General features: G+C 46.8%; 1 protein-coding gene across 3 annotated transcripts in view; it reads left to right on the top strand.

The window, feature by feature from the left end:
• OSBPL1A (oxysterol binding protein like 1A) overlaps positions 1-15,737 on the top strand; it is an 84,058-nt gene that overhangs the window by 23,484 nt on the left and 44,837 nt on the right. For 2 of the 3 annotated variants that reach the window (XM_078856633.1, XM_078856632.1), the window contains exon 2: positions 5,712-5,852. The exons of the other annotated variant lie outside the window; for it this stretch is intronic. In XM_078856633.1, the coding sequence (XP_078712759.1) occupies positions 5,835-5,852 (18 nt within the window). In that variant the 5' untranslated portion in view covers positions 5,712-5,834. The remainder of the gene's footprint in view (positions 1-5,711; positions 5,853-15,737) is intronic. 3 annotated transcript variants of the gene reach the window in all.

Genomic DNA, 15,737 nt, shown 5'->3' with positions numbered 1-15,737 from the left:
AATCAGTCTCCCATCTAAGTACGAACCAGGCTCGACCCTATTTAGCTTCTGAGATGTGATGCCAGCGGGTGTGTTTATCGGGTGATTTTGTCGTAGATTCCAACGGTGATGAGGCTTCTCAACTTTAAGCAAAGCACTTGCAGCGTTTGGCGTGAACCGTCTTGAGGAGGGCACACGCTTGCCGTGTGGATTTATTTATGGTCTCGGGCAGAATGCCAATGAGAACCTGCTCCGGAGCTCTCACCAGAGAGAGAGAGTGTGACGTAGCCAGATCAGAAATGTGATGTTTGTTAGGCTGACAAACTTCAGCACATTTTTCAGATTTCTCCCAGAGCGTCTGTGGCACGCCCCACGCCACGCGGGTGCCCCAGGGGGCACCGTGTTCTCCATGCCCGGTCGGTCCTGTTTTACTCAAATACTATTTGACAACACAGTTTAAAATTTAGACATTTACTGGATTAGTTAGGGTAGCATTTAAACAGCCTAGTTGGGGAAACAAATGGCCCCCCAGTGTTTTTAAATACACTTCACCAGCATTTCATGAAATTATATTGAGCATTATTATTTTTCTCTGCTGCGATTCAGTTTTGCTCCTCGGTGTTCCTGCATGGCTGCCGCCTCTCTGAGAATGATTCAAACTAAAAAAAACACAACATTGCTGTTATTTCAGATGCAGAAAGAGCAACACGTAGGTTAGTGAACAGCCGTTGAAGCCACCCAAAGATGCCGATATCTTTGGGTGACCTTCATCCAACAGTGCCTTTTTATTACAACAGACGATAAGAATAGTAAAACCAACACTGGGTTTTCTGTTGTGTTTTGTTTTCCTTTACAAAGTCTGCAACCCTGGGGATGGGACACATTTAATTTTAACCCAGCTCCCATCTTGCCTTGCGTAAACAAACGCCACCTGAATCATTGATCCGGAATATCCGGGCGTGTCTGTGGATAAAAATGATATTTAATTTCAAGCGATTTAACCTGTGGGTATATTTGTTTATCTGTTAAACAAAGTGAATGTGGCTACCTGTGTAATCGGCCGTCATGGTTACGTAACAGTTTGTTTGATGGCCGGTCGATTTATTGCCGGTGTTGGTGGTGTGGAATAACAAACACATACCCTAGCGGGCTTGGAATGGCTGGACGTATGGGTGCTAAGTATCAATATATACCGACTCCGTGGACTGGCACCATGAAGTGGCTTCCTCTCTCTCTGACTGAATTATAGAAGTGAGTCGTCACCATTCTTGGCCCTACAATGGTGTATGTAGTACCTTAGACCACCTGACGTTTATAGCTGAAAGCAGGTCATCCTTGTTAACGGATTCTTACACTGTCTGTAACTTACGAGAAACTCTTCGGACACCTATAGCTTTATATTCTTGGTTCTACGTGACTTTTACCGAAAGAACCAAGAATATTAATCCCTGCAGTCATGATATCAAAACCTATAGCTTTCTCGCAGGATGGAATTTTAAAAATAGTAATTAGTAATAATAAAGAGTGATTTATATACGGCAGAATGGTGGGAATGTGACCATTTGTATCGGTCGTCTCATCAGGCCTTGCGTGTCACATGACTTCACCATACTTCATGTGTAATGCACACAAGCCTTGATTTTGACCAACCAAGATTCAACAGGAGTCAAAATCGCCGCCATGTCATCTGAGACCGCAAAATGATGAGACAATGCACACATGACTCCTTGTAAAAAGGTGTCAGTTTTGTTGCCAGATAGAAGGGTAAAGAACCAATTATCATATTTTTACTGGCAAATGAGGTTCCCATAGTGTAGATGCTTGCCCCAAGCTCTCATACTCTGATGGTGCATTTTCTTTGAGTTGTGCGCCTTTTGGCGTCATCTGGTCCAACCCATATGAGACTAGGCTCTAAGGAAAGCTGTCTCGGGTGTGGATCAATCAACTTTAAGGACAGTGCACATTATCAGAGTTATGTTCTTTTGTTTGTATTATGACTGCAGGTATTGCGGTCTATGCAAACATGACTCCTTGTAAAAAGGTGTCAGTTTTGTTGCCAGATAGAAGGGTAAAGAACCAATTATCATATTTTTACTGGCAAATGAGGTTCCCATAGTGTAGATGCTTGCCCCAAGCTCTCATACTCTGATGGTGCATTTTCTTTGAGTTGTGCGCCTTTTGGCGTCATCTGGTCCAACCCATATGAGACTAGGCTCTAAGGAAAGCTGTCTCGGGTGTGGATCAATCAACTTTAAGGACAGTGCACATTATCAGAGTTATGTTCTTTTGTTTGTATTATGACTGCAGGTATTGCGGTCTATGCAAACATGACTCCTTGTAAAAAGGTGTCAGTTTTGTTGCCAGATAGAAGGGTAAAGAACCAATTATCATATTTTTACTGGCAAATGAGGTTCCCATAGTGTAGATGCTTGCCCCAAGCTCTCATACTCTGATGGTGCATTTTCTTTGAGTTGTGCGCCTTTTGGCGTCATCTGGTCCAACCCATATGAGACTAGGCTCTAAGGAAAGCTGTCTCGGGTGTGGATCAATCAACTTTAAGGACAGTGCACATTATCAGAGTTATGTTCTTTTGTTTGTATTATGACTGCAGGTATTGCGGTCTATGCAAACATGACTCCTTGTAAAAAGGTGTCAGTTTTGTTGCCAGATAGAAGGGTAAAGAACCAATTATCATATTTTTACTGGCAAATGAGGTTCCCATAGTGTAGATGCTTGCCCCAAGCTCTCATACTCTGATGGTGCATTTTCTTTGAGTTGTGCGCCTTTTGGCGTCATCTGGTCCAACCCATATGAGACTAGGCTCTAAGGAAAGCTGTCTCGGGTGTGGATCAATCAACTTTAAGGACAGTGCACATTATCAGAGTTATGTTCTTTTGTTTGTATTATGACTGCAGGTATTGCGGTCTATGCAAACATGACTCCTTGTAAAAAGGTGTCAGTTTTGTTGCCAGATAGAAGGGTAAAGAACCAATTATCATATTTTTACTGGCAAATGAGGTTCCCATAGTGTAGATGCTTGCCCCAAGCTCTCATACTCTGATGGTGCATTGTCTTTGAGTTGTGCGCCTTTTGGCGTCATCTGGTCCAACCCATATGAGACTAGGCTCTAAGGAAAGCTGTCTCGGGTGTGGATCAATCAACTTTAAGGACAGTGCACATTATCAGAGTTATGTTCTTTTGTTTGTATTATGACTGCAGGTATTGCGGTCTATGCAAACATGACTCCTTGTAAAAAGGTGTCAGTTTTGTTGCCAGATAGAAGGGTAAAGAACCAATTATCATATTTTTACTGGCAAGTGAGGTTCCCATAGTGTAGATGCTTGCCCCAAGCTCTCATACTCTGATGGTGCATTGTCTTTGAGTTGTGCGCCTTTTGGCGTCATCTGGTCCAACCCATATGAGACTAGGCTCTAAGGAAAGCTGTCTCGGGTGTGGATCAATCAACTTTAAGGACAGTGCACATTATCAGAGTTATGTTCTTTTGTTTGTATTATGACTGCAGGTATTGCGGTCTATGCAAACATGACTCCTTGTAAAAAGGTGTCAGTTTTGTTGCCAGATAGAAGGGTAAAGAACCAATTATCATATTTTTACTGGCAAATGAGGTTCCCATAATGATGAGACAACTTTCCCGGTTTCGTGCTTGTTAGGAATCATCATGACAGTATCGGCAGCTTTGCCTTCAGCTGCCTTGGGCCTCATGGGGAGGGGCATTTTGGCCACAACCTGAGGGCGACGATAACCACGTCTAACCCTTTGTGTAGATGAGGAGGAACTCATCAGACAGGAAGAGAGGGGTGGGGTCTTTGCTCGTCTCTGGTCTCACCTGGTGGGGAGCGGTCGTCTAGTGGTTGTGCGAACCCCGGCAACCCGAGTTCGATTCCCGCTCACGACCAACGCCAGTGGCGAATATTTGAACCGGCATCCCCTAGGTCGACTCGGCCTTAAACATGAGTGCCTGGTGTGCTGTAAAATAAATAAATTGGGAACTGGGGAGATAAAGGCGGCCGGGAAGGCTGCTGGTCAACAACCCCCTTGCGTGCCATGCCGGCCTTCATAGGTGCTCGTTAACAGCACTTGCCCAAGCAGCCTGTTGAGGATATACAGGGTGAACGTTCTGTCTTGTGACCTTGTTATAATGTCTTAACAATCCAGTGTCAGATTGTTTTGTCAATCGTGTTGCTGTACAAATATGGCTTGCACACTCTTATGATAATAACGTTTGCGGTGCAGATCTTTGTGAAAGGCGAGCCTACTTGCACAGGGTTTAATGAATGCACGGCGCCGCATTAATCTTGTCACAGTCAAGATCGTGGCGGCTGTTGTGGTACGTCAATTACGTTCCCTTTACATAATTGCGATAATCGTAATAATGCAATGGTTTAAATTGTGATTGATTCCCGCTGGACAACGCTACTGACCGCACCAGTTTCTGTTCCTGCACAGGTGGGCTGGTTCACATGGGCAAGAAACACTTGTTTGCCCAATTTGAGTCTTTCTCTGTTGTTACTCTACACATTCACATATATTGCCCTTCTGCAACAACATAATGCAAACAAACAAGTGTTTGCAAAGGGGTGAGTCGGGCAATTACACCAAAGTCAACGCACTCGACCACACCTCGATGATGACCAAACGTGTGTCTGTTGCATTCGTACCGATAGCAACGTGCACCTGGGCATCCCCATAAACCACTGAGAGTCGGCAACCCTCACGGCACTCTGTCGCCATTTGGTTGAACGTGACATTTAAGGGTGAATATCCTCGGAGGAAGCCACTTTTAAATGTTTTCGCCGCATGTGCCGACAAAAGTTTAGCGCAAGAAACGTCCTTCATATTGTTGAGCGTAAAAATAAATGAACGAAGTTGTAGTCGTTGATGAAACGGTAGCGGGAGCAATCGATCCGCTGTTGTTGGTGTGGAGTTGGAGAGTCGGAAGGGCGTTTGCCCGGCGCTACACACTGGCACTCGCATCGCTAACAGTAATGACAAATGGTGGCATAAGCTCTTCAGCCCAAGTGTGCAACTTTCTTTCCAGTTGCGACGTTCTTGTACCGAGTGACGCTGTGGATAGCATCGCATGGGCGGTTCGGTCTTCCTTTAAGCCTATCTCGCCTGAGCCTGTGCTACCTGTTGCACCGCAACTACACTTATAAGTTCTTTCAAACCTTCACCTGCCCACCCCTCTTCTCCCCCCTTCTCTGCCCTGACCTCGCCAATGCCAGCACTCCCATCTCTCAGTAGCTCCCATATCTTGCTGCCTTGGGTGTGGTGATGGTTTCCCAAGGTTGGCACACATTACTTGAAAGCCTCCTATGGGCCGGACGTCATGTTTAAATTGCAAAATTGTCAGCGTTATGCGTTGACACGGCGGTTGTGCAAGATGCTCAAACAAAGGTGGCTGCCTCGTGGGCAGGAATGTGTGATGCGTAACCGACGACATGGGCCTTGCCTAATGCCATTGGCTGCGGGGGGGGGCCTTGAGGAAGCAGCCTGGGTGTGTGCGTGCGTGTGCTCCCAACCTGTTTGTCCTCATTCTGGAGGTGTCGGGTCCGTAGTGCACACTTAACCGTTGTCCTGCCTTTTAAGAAAAAAAAAATTCAAGTGAGAATTGGCTGCGTGGCAATCGCGTCACTCGCTTGCTCGCTCGTGTACGTCGGCCGTCCTAGGTGTGTTGCATCGTAAACTCTTGTGTCTCTTCGCTCACCCAGGCTAAAGGCACATGCGGGCGCAAACAGTGCTAGGGAGAAAGCCCAGCTAGAATCTTCCTCCGCATCGTCTGCGCGGGACACGTTTTTCAACGACGCAAGGGTTGGTTGTGTCATTGGCTTCCGATGGATGACGCGCAGAAAGTAAGTACCGTCCGTACCAACTGTTGCCGCTTCTGGTGGGGCTTGCGACATGCTTTTTTTGGTCACGATTAAAACGTGTAATGTGTTTTGTTCGTTTTGTTTGAGCCGCTACCCTCCCGACACTCATCGCTTATGGTGCACTGGCTCGTGTCAATGGATTATCTGTTCGGTGTCTGTCTGCCGGGCAACACGCCGGGGTTTGAAGGGGAACTGGGATTGGAGGGGCGGGGGTGTGGGGTGCTTCACTTATCGCTTACGCTTCAGTTTTGGTGGTTTCCACGTAGCCGCGGTATCTTAATTCCTTCTTCTTCCTTGAACTTAACATCAGTATGCTTGGCCCCACCTGATTGCGATGTGTGTGTGTCGCTGCCTGACAGCCTGCAGTGTGAATGCTTTGTCAGTGGCATTGTGTAACTTTCTGAAATCTAAAACAAGCATGCCGAGTCTGATCTGGGTTGTTTTTTAACAGTGTGTTCCTAACATTGCAGCCGTGGCGATATCAAACGTAGGCACTGAACGCCAGTTTTTACATTGTTCACTACTTATTCTTAAAGTTATTTTTATTTGGCGAATGTTCTCTGATGAAATCTGGCATGCCAATGTGCAGTAGCTCACCACAGTGCCGACTTAGATTATGATGTGTAGAGCCGTGAGTTTTTGAAACGTGATAACGTGTGCCAACCTGAAAATTAGCCAACCTCTTTAACGAATAAGCCACACTCTTCATCTTTGTGCTATGAATAATGAATAAGGACCATTGCGCAAAACGTCACCCATTATATACGGTATATTTCATTCGAAGGCCACAACGTTATTGATCAATGTATTGAATGATTTTGATTTAAAGCTTTCGTGACTGCAGGGATTAATCTTCTTGGTTCTTTCGGTAAAGTCACGTAGAAGGGAAATAATAAAATAATAAAAATAAAACATAATAAAATACAATTCTCACGATGTTTCGGCCACAACGCAAGCAGCCGTCCTCAGGTGAAGAACAGGTCTGTCGGAAAGACAGCGGAAAGACAGCGTCTGAATGATTTTGTTGGAATTCTTGATGGGGGGTGGGGGCATCCCTCTTTTGCAGACTTATTTTAACTTCACCGCCGCTTGCAGTTTTGCCCGTAAAAGTTAACAATGTTACTGCTTCCATCCTGTTGAAACAACCTCTAGTGAAATACCGCTTGAGTCACGGAGCACGTAAAACCGCCCGGTTCCTCTAACGTTGTCAGTCTCAGATAGAGTCTCTGACCGTCATGCTGCTGGAACGGGCGCGGGGCGGTATTCCTCTTTATCAGAGGCGCACCGAGCCATTGGTCGAAATTCCACATTCCTATGGCAGGGGCCAGTCTCCTATAGGACAACCACTGTTGATTTCCCCCCTCACCCTAACGAGGTGGTAGTTGTGTTATTGGCCCCATAGGGATGATGTGCCAAGGCGACTCTGATTTAAAATTGCAATAGGGTCCGTTTTATAACATGAGGGTAATGATTCATCGATTGGTCGGTGTAATGTCGGTTATTAAGCTCACAATCAGTGAGTGAGAATCGCGTGTGAGAATCGACGTTATTTTTAAATCACGTCGTTGGTGTACAGTCCTCGCAACCCACCTCGTGGCTCCACCCTCCCGTGATCACTAATCCATTTCTATTCGTATGCAAATAGGCCACCGCACACGTGAACGCTGCTGATGGATGGTAATCACGGCAGTTATATACCCAGAACCATCCATCGGGGGTTGCGGGCCCGGGGGAAACCCCACTGTGTGCCCCCCCCCTTCGACTTCAAACTAAACCGGAAGTTTTACATCTGACACCTTTACGTCGAAGCTCAGAAGCCCCCCAAATCGAGGGCCCGGGCGGTCGCCCCCCAAATCGAGGGCCGGGGAAGGTCACCCCGATTCACCGTGTACCCCTAGGGACGGCTTTGGTTGTACCATGGGGTGGTGGGCTGTGAGGGCAGCCTCTCTGGGAGAAAAAAAACCACCGGCGCTGTACGGAGAAAAAGTAACAATTATTTTTGAATATGTAGCCTGTCATGTATGATGGCTACACGTGAACCCCCGTAGCCACGAGTGGCCACTACATTCACCATGCAAAGTAAAAAGAGAATTGATTCTAAGATTGGAATAGTGTGGCTGAATCGTGAAAGTTCATCGATTTGTGGGATGGGGGGAGGGGGAGAAGGGGGGGGCTGTTGAGGGAGCAAACCATTAGGTTTTCAGTTTTTTTTAACATGTGCATTTTCTTCACTTTAGCGTAGGTATAAACCAGATTATATGACATTTGGGTTAGTATATCTTATGTTTAAAATCCATCCTGGGTCGTTTTAAACGCTCACAACAAATTGGGTGGAGCGTTGCGAGTTCTGCACGTAACAGTTGCAACACAAGTCCCGGTCGGACCTGTGACAAAATGTGACCCATTTTTACAATCGACCAGGGCTGAGTTGCCCTCTCTTTAGAGCCACCCTGTATTTTCGTTCTGGACAGTTAGCGCTTCCTGCATAGGTCAAGATTATCGTTCACAGTAATATATATTTTACAGTCCCTTGCACTAAAGTGGTGACTAAGGCACTGAGGTGTTGGAGCAGGCTGCATGTGATCATCAAGGCTTGTAAACCTGTACGTGTTGAACTTCTTTCACACCGTACATCGCCAACATTGCTAATCGGAGGTGCGAGGAAATAACAACAATCGATGAATGCAGGTCACATCCACAAGAATACATTAATTTCGATTTGTGAATATTTTGATTTAACATTGCGTTATTTTATTTTTGACCCGGACGCTCTTCGTTAATTCTGTGTACGCAACTTATATTGTCCCTGTGTCATTTTTTTACATTTTTGCACTTTGAATAATCATCCGTGTGCTCTGGAACCTCTCTGTATTATTTTTTCACCAGAGGGTCTCCCTTCTGAAATATCGAGATTTCAGATCTCAACACCCTCGCGTATTTTTTATGAAAAGAAATCTTTTATTTAAGTCTGTCGCTTTGGCGGGATTAACCAGGCTTGGATAACACGATTGGACACATTCAGGGTGAGTTTGGTCACAGGCTTTTAAAGCACCTTTACGTTCAGGGCTAAGTTTAGAACGAAGTGAGTTAAGATGAATGTTTGAGAGTTTTAAGTATTGATGCGCATAACTTGAGCTCGGATAGTTTACAAAATCCCATCCGTTACTCCGCACGCCGCTTCACGCTTCTATTTGTATTTTTCAGGCAATGCGGCGTTTAACGACATAATACGCATTTCAATGGGGAACATTGGTGCACTTGGGAGATGGGAATGAGGAGTTGGGGTCAAGGGGGGGTTGTGGAGGCAGAAGTTCGGAGGTGGGGGAGGAGTGGGAAGAATGGAGTTTGACTAAACCCGAGTTGAAGCTAGCCAAGCAGTCAGCCCTTGTTAGGGCTGGCTCCTGCCAAGGTTATTTTTTTTCATGCCCTCTGCACATCATTCCTTCCAAATACACAGTAACATTTGTTTTCATTTATCATTGGCTCAGAGGTCGTGCAGCACAGCACGTCACTGCCGCTCGACGGCCTCTTCATGCCACGCCGTCAGTTGGAGGAGTACTTCACCGTGCTGGTTGATGTGAGGGTTGGTGTCGTAGCGGTCAGGACCAGTTAACTCTTTCCCGTTCCAAGACGTCTGCAAGTTGCAGGGTGGGTCCCGTTCACTGCTGAATCTTGGAACGCACAAACGGTTAACGTTAATTTTGTTTAGAGAGGCATAGCACCGATGTTTTTAAAGAATTTGTCCTCACCGCAGAGAACTGTCATGACACGACTGCAGTCTTATGATAGCTGGTGTCAAACTGTGCCACACGCCCTTCCGCATGGCCTGTTACTTCCGATTCATCGTTCGCCTACATCATCGGAACTGGAAAGGGTTAAGATATCGCTCACTACTGCTGTTGGGCATGACTCGGATAGCTTAACTCAGTCCGCCACATTCATGGCACAAGCGGCACTAAAACACTGTGCCAATGAGCGTGGTGAAGTATGGTCAAACAACACCCATGACCAACATTGCATGGGGAGGCCTTCATCCAGCAGTAGATTGACAAAGGGGCTATAGTAAACAGAGTTATATATGTATTTTAATGTCTATGCATTAAACGTTCTGTACATCCGCATCACTGGTCACGCATGTCACTCAGAGAGCCAACCGCTATAATTTGACAGTGGTCTCTGTTTTGCTTGGATGTATTTTTCGTTCATGCTCTGAGTTGGAGTAAATCAGGGCTGGAGCAGCTGCAGATACGACCTTGATCACACCATTAACAATGGATTTTCGTTATTATATAGCATCGTTTATGTGACTGCATCGCACAACGCTGCGCTCCACAAACACGGAGGCGAGTATAGATTACGATTTTTAAGACAATTAACACAAGTGGTTTATACATGGGGGGGAACCGTAGCACCTGGGGAGAAACCCACACGTGCGAGGGGAGGGGGTTCAAGGCTGTATCCCATGAAGATGACACATATTTTTAGTCCGTACTAGTTGGACCACCCTCTCCTGGCAAGCCAGGATATTGCACCTCAATGGCCACAGTAAGGCGGTTTGACGTTCGTGGAATCCGCTCACCCCTCACCTCCACAATGTTGAATTACAGGCATGCATAGCCACCACTGCACGGCTTACTGTAGCACTTGTGTTCAACCGAAACGATGCGCTTTTCTTTCCCAAATGAATACCTGCTCGGACAAAAAAAAGGGCAAATTGGGAGCGTGTTCTCTTGTTTCTTCCCGGCATGTGCTCCTTTATATAGCTGGGCTATCGAGACGCACAAATTTAATCCATCACCTTGCAGCCAGAGGTGGTGTGGAATGCCCTACCTGCGCGGGCTATGATGTGTGCAATCAATTAAAGTACAGAAAGCAGGATGCTGACCCGTCCGGTCAAATTGAAGCACTATCGGCTCCTATGCATACGTGTGCGCTGGCTTCCTGGTTTTCTCTGAAATGAAATTTTGCTTGGTCAGTAATTGGCCTAACATCCTAATGTATACCCATAATGACAAATTATTGACTTAGTGTGGCATTCTTCAGTTAATAGTGAAGCATTAATATTTACTGGCTTGAGCTCAAATCCTAACCGTGGTCAATAAACGCAAATTAGTTCACTGCTTGCTTCAGAGATTTGTGGTTTCATCTTGCAGGCCACCCCCGTGGGTGCATTCACCACAAAGTACAAGCCGCCTGTTTCTCAGGTGATATTAAAGGTGCCACGTGATGTAATACGGAGAAAAGCGCAGGCCATTGTGTGCTGGGGTCATGGCCCGGATTTGCCAAAAATTTCGACAATTGCCCTCTTGATTGGAAAACGCAGCAATCATCGCATCCTTTTTATTACACGTGGGTAAACGAGTGTAATAGTCATACTAGCGTTTATAAATAAGAAGAATTAAAACTTGCGGTGGGAATTCCTTTTGTTATGAAAGTTGACAGTACTATGGTCATACAGACTTTGCCACAGTAAATGCAGATTTTCTAATGCTAATTAAGGGTCACCAATCCAGTGCTTATTTGAACAGGAAAACAATGTGACTTGCCATGATGATATTTGACTTTTCACCGTTTAAAGGTGCAGGTTGATGTTGACCATGGAAGTTGTTTTATTAATAAGATGTAGGGTTTCCTTCATCTAGTGGTGGATTGACAAAGTGGTGTAAATTAAAATAAACTAAACATGATCCCAAGAAAATTGTTGTGCTTTTCTGGCACTTACAAAAACCACCACAAACACAGCCCTGAAATTTGAGAAACGCCATTGACCATGTGTCTCTCTTCCACAGTGGCCCAACGATGCCAGCCAGGACTGTTTCGTAGGTCAACCAGGGAGAATATGTACACAGCTCCCTTCGTAATTAGAGCCTCGTGGCCAAGTAAAAATGAACCACACCACCTGGTGGTTTCTTGCGAGGCCCTTTAAAGCTGTCTGGTCCTCAAATCACACTGGCTCGCTTCCCAGTGATCACTGGAACGTGGTATGGTGTCTGCCTATTCCCCCCTCCCCTCGTGGGCTCCAGATTGCCTGAGTCAGCAAGGCTGCTGGCACGTTGGGTGCGGAGCGGAGAAGAGTGGGGGGTTCACGGAGCCACGCAGCTTGCGATGAAGCCGGAGGGTTTCTTGGGGGTTTCTGAGGGACTGTTGGGGAAAGAGTTGTTGTTCGTGATCACTTATGAAGGCTGGCAAAGCACACGAGGGGGTGGGTGTATGTAATGCATGTATTTTGAACTTCTCTCGCACCGTACGTAGCCAACCGTGCTAATCAGAGGTGTGGGGGGAGGCCAGCACCATCCCGAGTGGCGATATTTACACAGCACCAGGTACCCATTTGAGGCCGAGTCGGCCTAGGGAAGGTCCAATACTGGTTCAGATTATCATCAATGGTATTGGCTGTTACCGGGTTCGTAGCACGGGACACTAACCACTACACACCCGGTCCCCACAAAGACATACAGGGCTTAGGCTCTTAAAATACGTTTGAGTCCAATAAAACAAAACAACAAAGTGACTTCCCACTCGTCGATTGCGTGGCGCACGTGTCTTTAATTTCCTGCGTGATTGGAGGCTTGGGTTCGTTTATTTGTTGCAGCCGTTTAACTACAGCATCCTTGCCGAGTCTCGACTCTTTTTCCAGGAGGGTTCTGCAAAGTTTTGTGCAGTAGGGTGCAACGATTTTGCTACGCATTTCCCAATTTAGTAATTTCCGAGTTTTTTTTTATTTGTTTCATGGGTAGGAGAAGAAATACTATTGTTTTTAACAACACTTTTGTTACGTGATGCAGATACTTTTTATGGCCCCTGTTATTTTTGTTTTTTAATAGTTTTTTGCCGACTTTCCCAGCGTAATTTCTCGACACACTACAAATATTTTTATCGCGCTTGGCAGCCCTGTTGCACAGCTCCATTTCTCATTCAGAATGTGGTGAGCTCAAATCTCGCTTAAAGCATTCTAATGGTACAGCCCTGCAAATGCTCACACACACTACTGCTGGCGGAAGTACTGCCACTGAAAGGAGATCAAGAGAGCCCATCTTAAACCATTTTTTCCAACTTTTTTTTAACCAGGTAAAGCCGACTGAGCAATCAGCTCTCTTTCCGAAGTGACTTGGCCACAAATGATAGCTCAACGAAGTGGCTAATCACGTTGATATTTATAGCAGCCTAATACTCTAAACGCATGTTTCTCAATCTGGAGGGAAATACCATAGGATCCAGAGAATAATCCACTTGACCACGGGGAGAACATGCAAACTCCAAATATAAAGGCATCAAGGTTTGGGATTGAACCAATGACCTGCACACCAGGCAAGGGAGTTAACATTTCGCCACCGCTGTGCAGATGTCTTGGCAAAGGTGGGAGTACCCTCGCTTTTCCCCACCACGTACAACCTGCCAATCGACTAACCGTGCATTAAACCCATTTATACTGCCGGGGTGGACAGAGTGTGTTTGGGGGATTTGAGAAACTTGCGTCATTGGTTAGTGTTTGAAAAATTAGAGCACCACAACCACTGTTGTCTTGGCGATAGATTAGTCTGCCATTTGGAATGTGGAGTTTCCATTAACAGAGGTGAGCACCACCCAGAGTTCAATTGAGCCACGTGGGCACTTTGACTTTGCAATTATTTTTGCTGGAGGGGAGAAGAAGATGATGGGGTGTGTGTGTGTTCCAGCATGCAGCAGTGTGCAAATACAAACTACCACTGGTGGCGGTGATTCATGTTGCTTCACGTGAAGCCGGCAAACTGGCTAATCCATTAAAACGTCACATGCTATCTTGTTTCTGGAGTTTGCAGTTTGCATATCTTTTAATGTGCTGACCGAGGATGAGAGTAATTTCACAGAAACGGACGAGCATTGCTCGCTCATGGTGGTGCAGGACCACACCTGGCAACTGCTGAAAATGTTGTTGTGTTATTGGTGGCAACAGTCGTTTATTTGAATGCATTTATAGAACTTGACTGAATGTGAATGCGTTTATTATTTAACAAGAGGATTTTTTTGCAGCTGGGGCCGTTTCTTATTTTTTTAAACGAGATTAACAGATCTAGATGACCCCAGCTCAATGATGCGTGCGAGCTGGGCGGCTCGTGTGAGACGGCAAGGCATGTAGATTGCTGACCTGTTATGCGCGCGTGTTTTGAGTGTTATCTGGGTACACTACGGTTTCCTCAAACTTCGAGAAAGTCTCATGAAGGAATTGGCCAAACGTCCCAGTATAGCAGGACTCTCTTGAGAGCGTTTTTGGTTGGGGGGGGGGGGGGGGTTTGGGGGAGGGGTTTGGGGGGTAGGGGGGAGGAGAGTCGTTCTTTCAGCAGTGGAGCGATCATGGCCGAGTTTACGATGATGACACGAGCTGAACGTAAAGCGCAGGTTCTGCTGCGTCACAGTTAGGGACGCAAGAGCGGACAAGCGACGGGCGTGGAGTGTGATTGTGGCACACACAGCCGTGCAGCAGTTGTAGGCCAGATTAATCATTTTGATCGATGGCTTCTTCGAAGGGAGCGAGCGAGTCCGCCGCCTTATCCACCGCGCATGGTACGATCGTCATCTCGTGCCCCGGGGAACACATCCCACCCACTGCCATTTCGCCCTTCTTAACATTTGAAGCAATACTGTACGGTCTGTATAGAAATACCTTCTTGAAAGAACAAAATGTAACGAACGCCATTTTTTTTGGGTTGTCTCCATACAATAAATTAATTACATTTTGGACCTTTGTCAATTCACTGCTGAATGGTGGCGTCCCCCATGCCGTGTCGGTTTGCTAACGTCATCACTGATGTTAGCCACGGCCGGGAATAGGACTCGGGTCACCGGGTGCATAGCACAGTGCATGAAAAACCGCGCGCCATTGCTGCACCCGGTAGGCTGGTGAACGGCACGGGCTTTAATGCACTCGTGCAAAGTTGCTGTGCTGCCCCAATAATCCTGGGGTACAGAAAGGGTGACTTTGTAACCACAGGCAAGTACATGACGCTAGGATGAGGCTTACTACCCACGTGTTACCGGAATGCCAACTGCGGAGCTTTGTGCATGTGGCGCCACCTCGCTTCTCCCTGGCAGGCTCTGCCCACTGGGTTCTCTGCGCTAGAGAACGTCGAGGGGTGGAGAAGAGCTTTTCCAGGAGGGACCCCAAGGAACGGGGGTCGCTTTGTGGGGGCTTTTCCAGGAGGGACCCCTAGGGAGGGGGCTCGCTTTGGGGGCTATGCCAGGAGGGAACCCCTAGGAACGGGTGTCGCTTTGGGGGCTTTGCCAGGAGGGAACCCCTAGGAACGGGGTTCGCTTTGGGGGCTATGCCAGGAGGGACCCCTAGGAAGGGGGCTCGCTTTGGGGGCTTTGCCAGGAGGGGAACCCCTAGGAACGGGGGTCGCTTTGGGGGCTATGCCAGGAGGGGACCCCTAGGAAGGGAGCTCGCTTGAGGCTTTGCCAGGAGGGACCTACTGGCAACACAATCGTACACGTTATTATTCCTCACCACTAACCTCCACAGGAGCCTTCTTTATTGTCCACATTAACATAATCCGCAGGGCCACGGACGCGCGCCAGTTTTTCCAGACCTCTCGAGCCACGGTTCGCACTTTCATCTTTGAACCACATGATGGTGTGGGCGAAGCTCAACCTGCACATTTCTAAAACAGCCGACATTCACAGATGAATGTGTGTTTGACTCTCCCCCAAGGGTCGAGTACGCGTAATTGTTTTTTGCGTGCAATAACTAGACTTGTTTATCCGTAGTGTTTATAAAGATTTTAAACAGCACAGGTGCAAGCGTGAAGTTTAAGAGATCTGTGCATCTATGTACACACACAGGGCGGGCGTTAGCTGCTGTTGTTTAAAATGTTCAGCCCCTTCGTCAGGCCA

Source organism: Lampetra fluviatilis, chromosome 5, assembly GCF_964198595.1.
Source record: "Lampetra fluviatilis chromosome 5, kcLamFluv1.1, whole genome shotgun sequence".
Lineage (NCBI taxonomy): Eukaryota > Metazoa > Chordata > Hyperoartia > Petromyzontiformes > Petromyzontidae > Lampetra > Lampetra fluviatilis.
The sequence above is the reverse complement of the archived record's forward strand: the minus strand, read 5'-3'. Positions and strand labels throughout refer to the sequence as shown.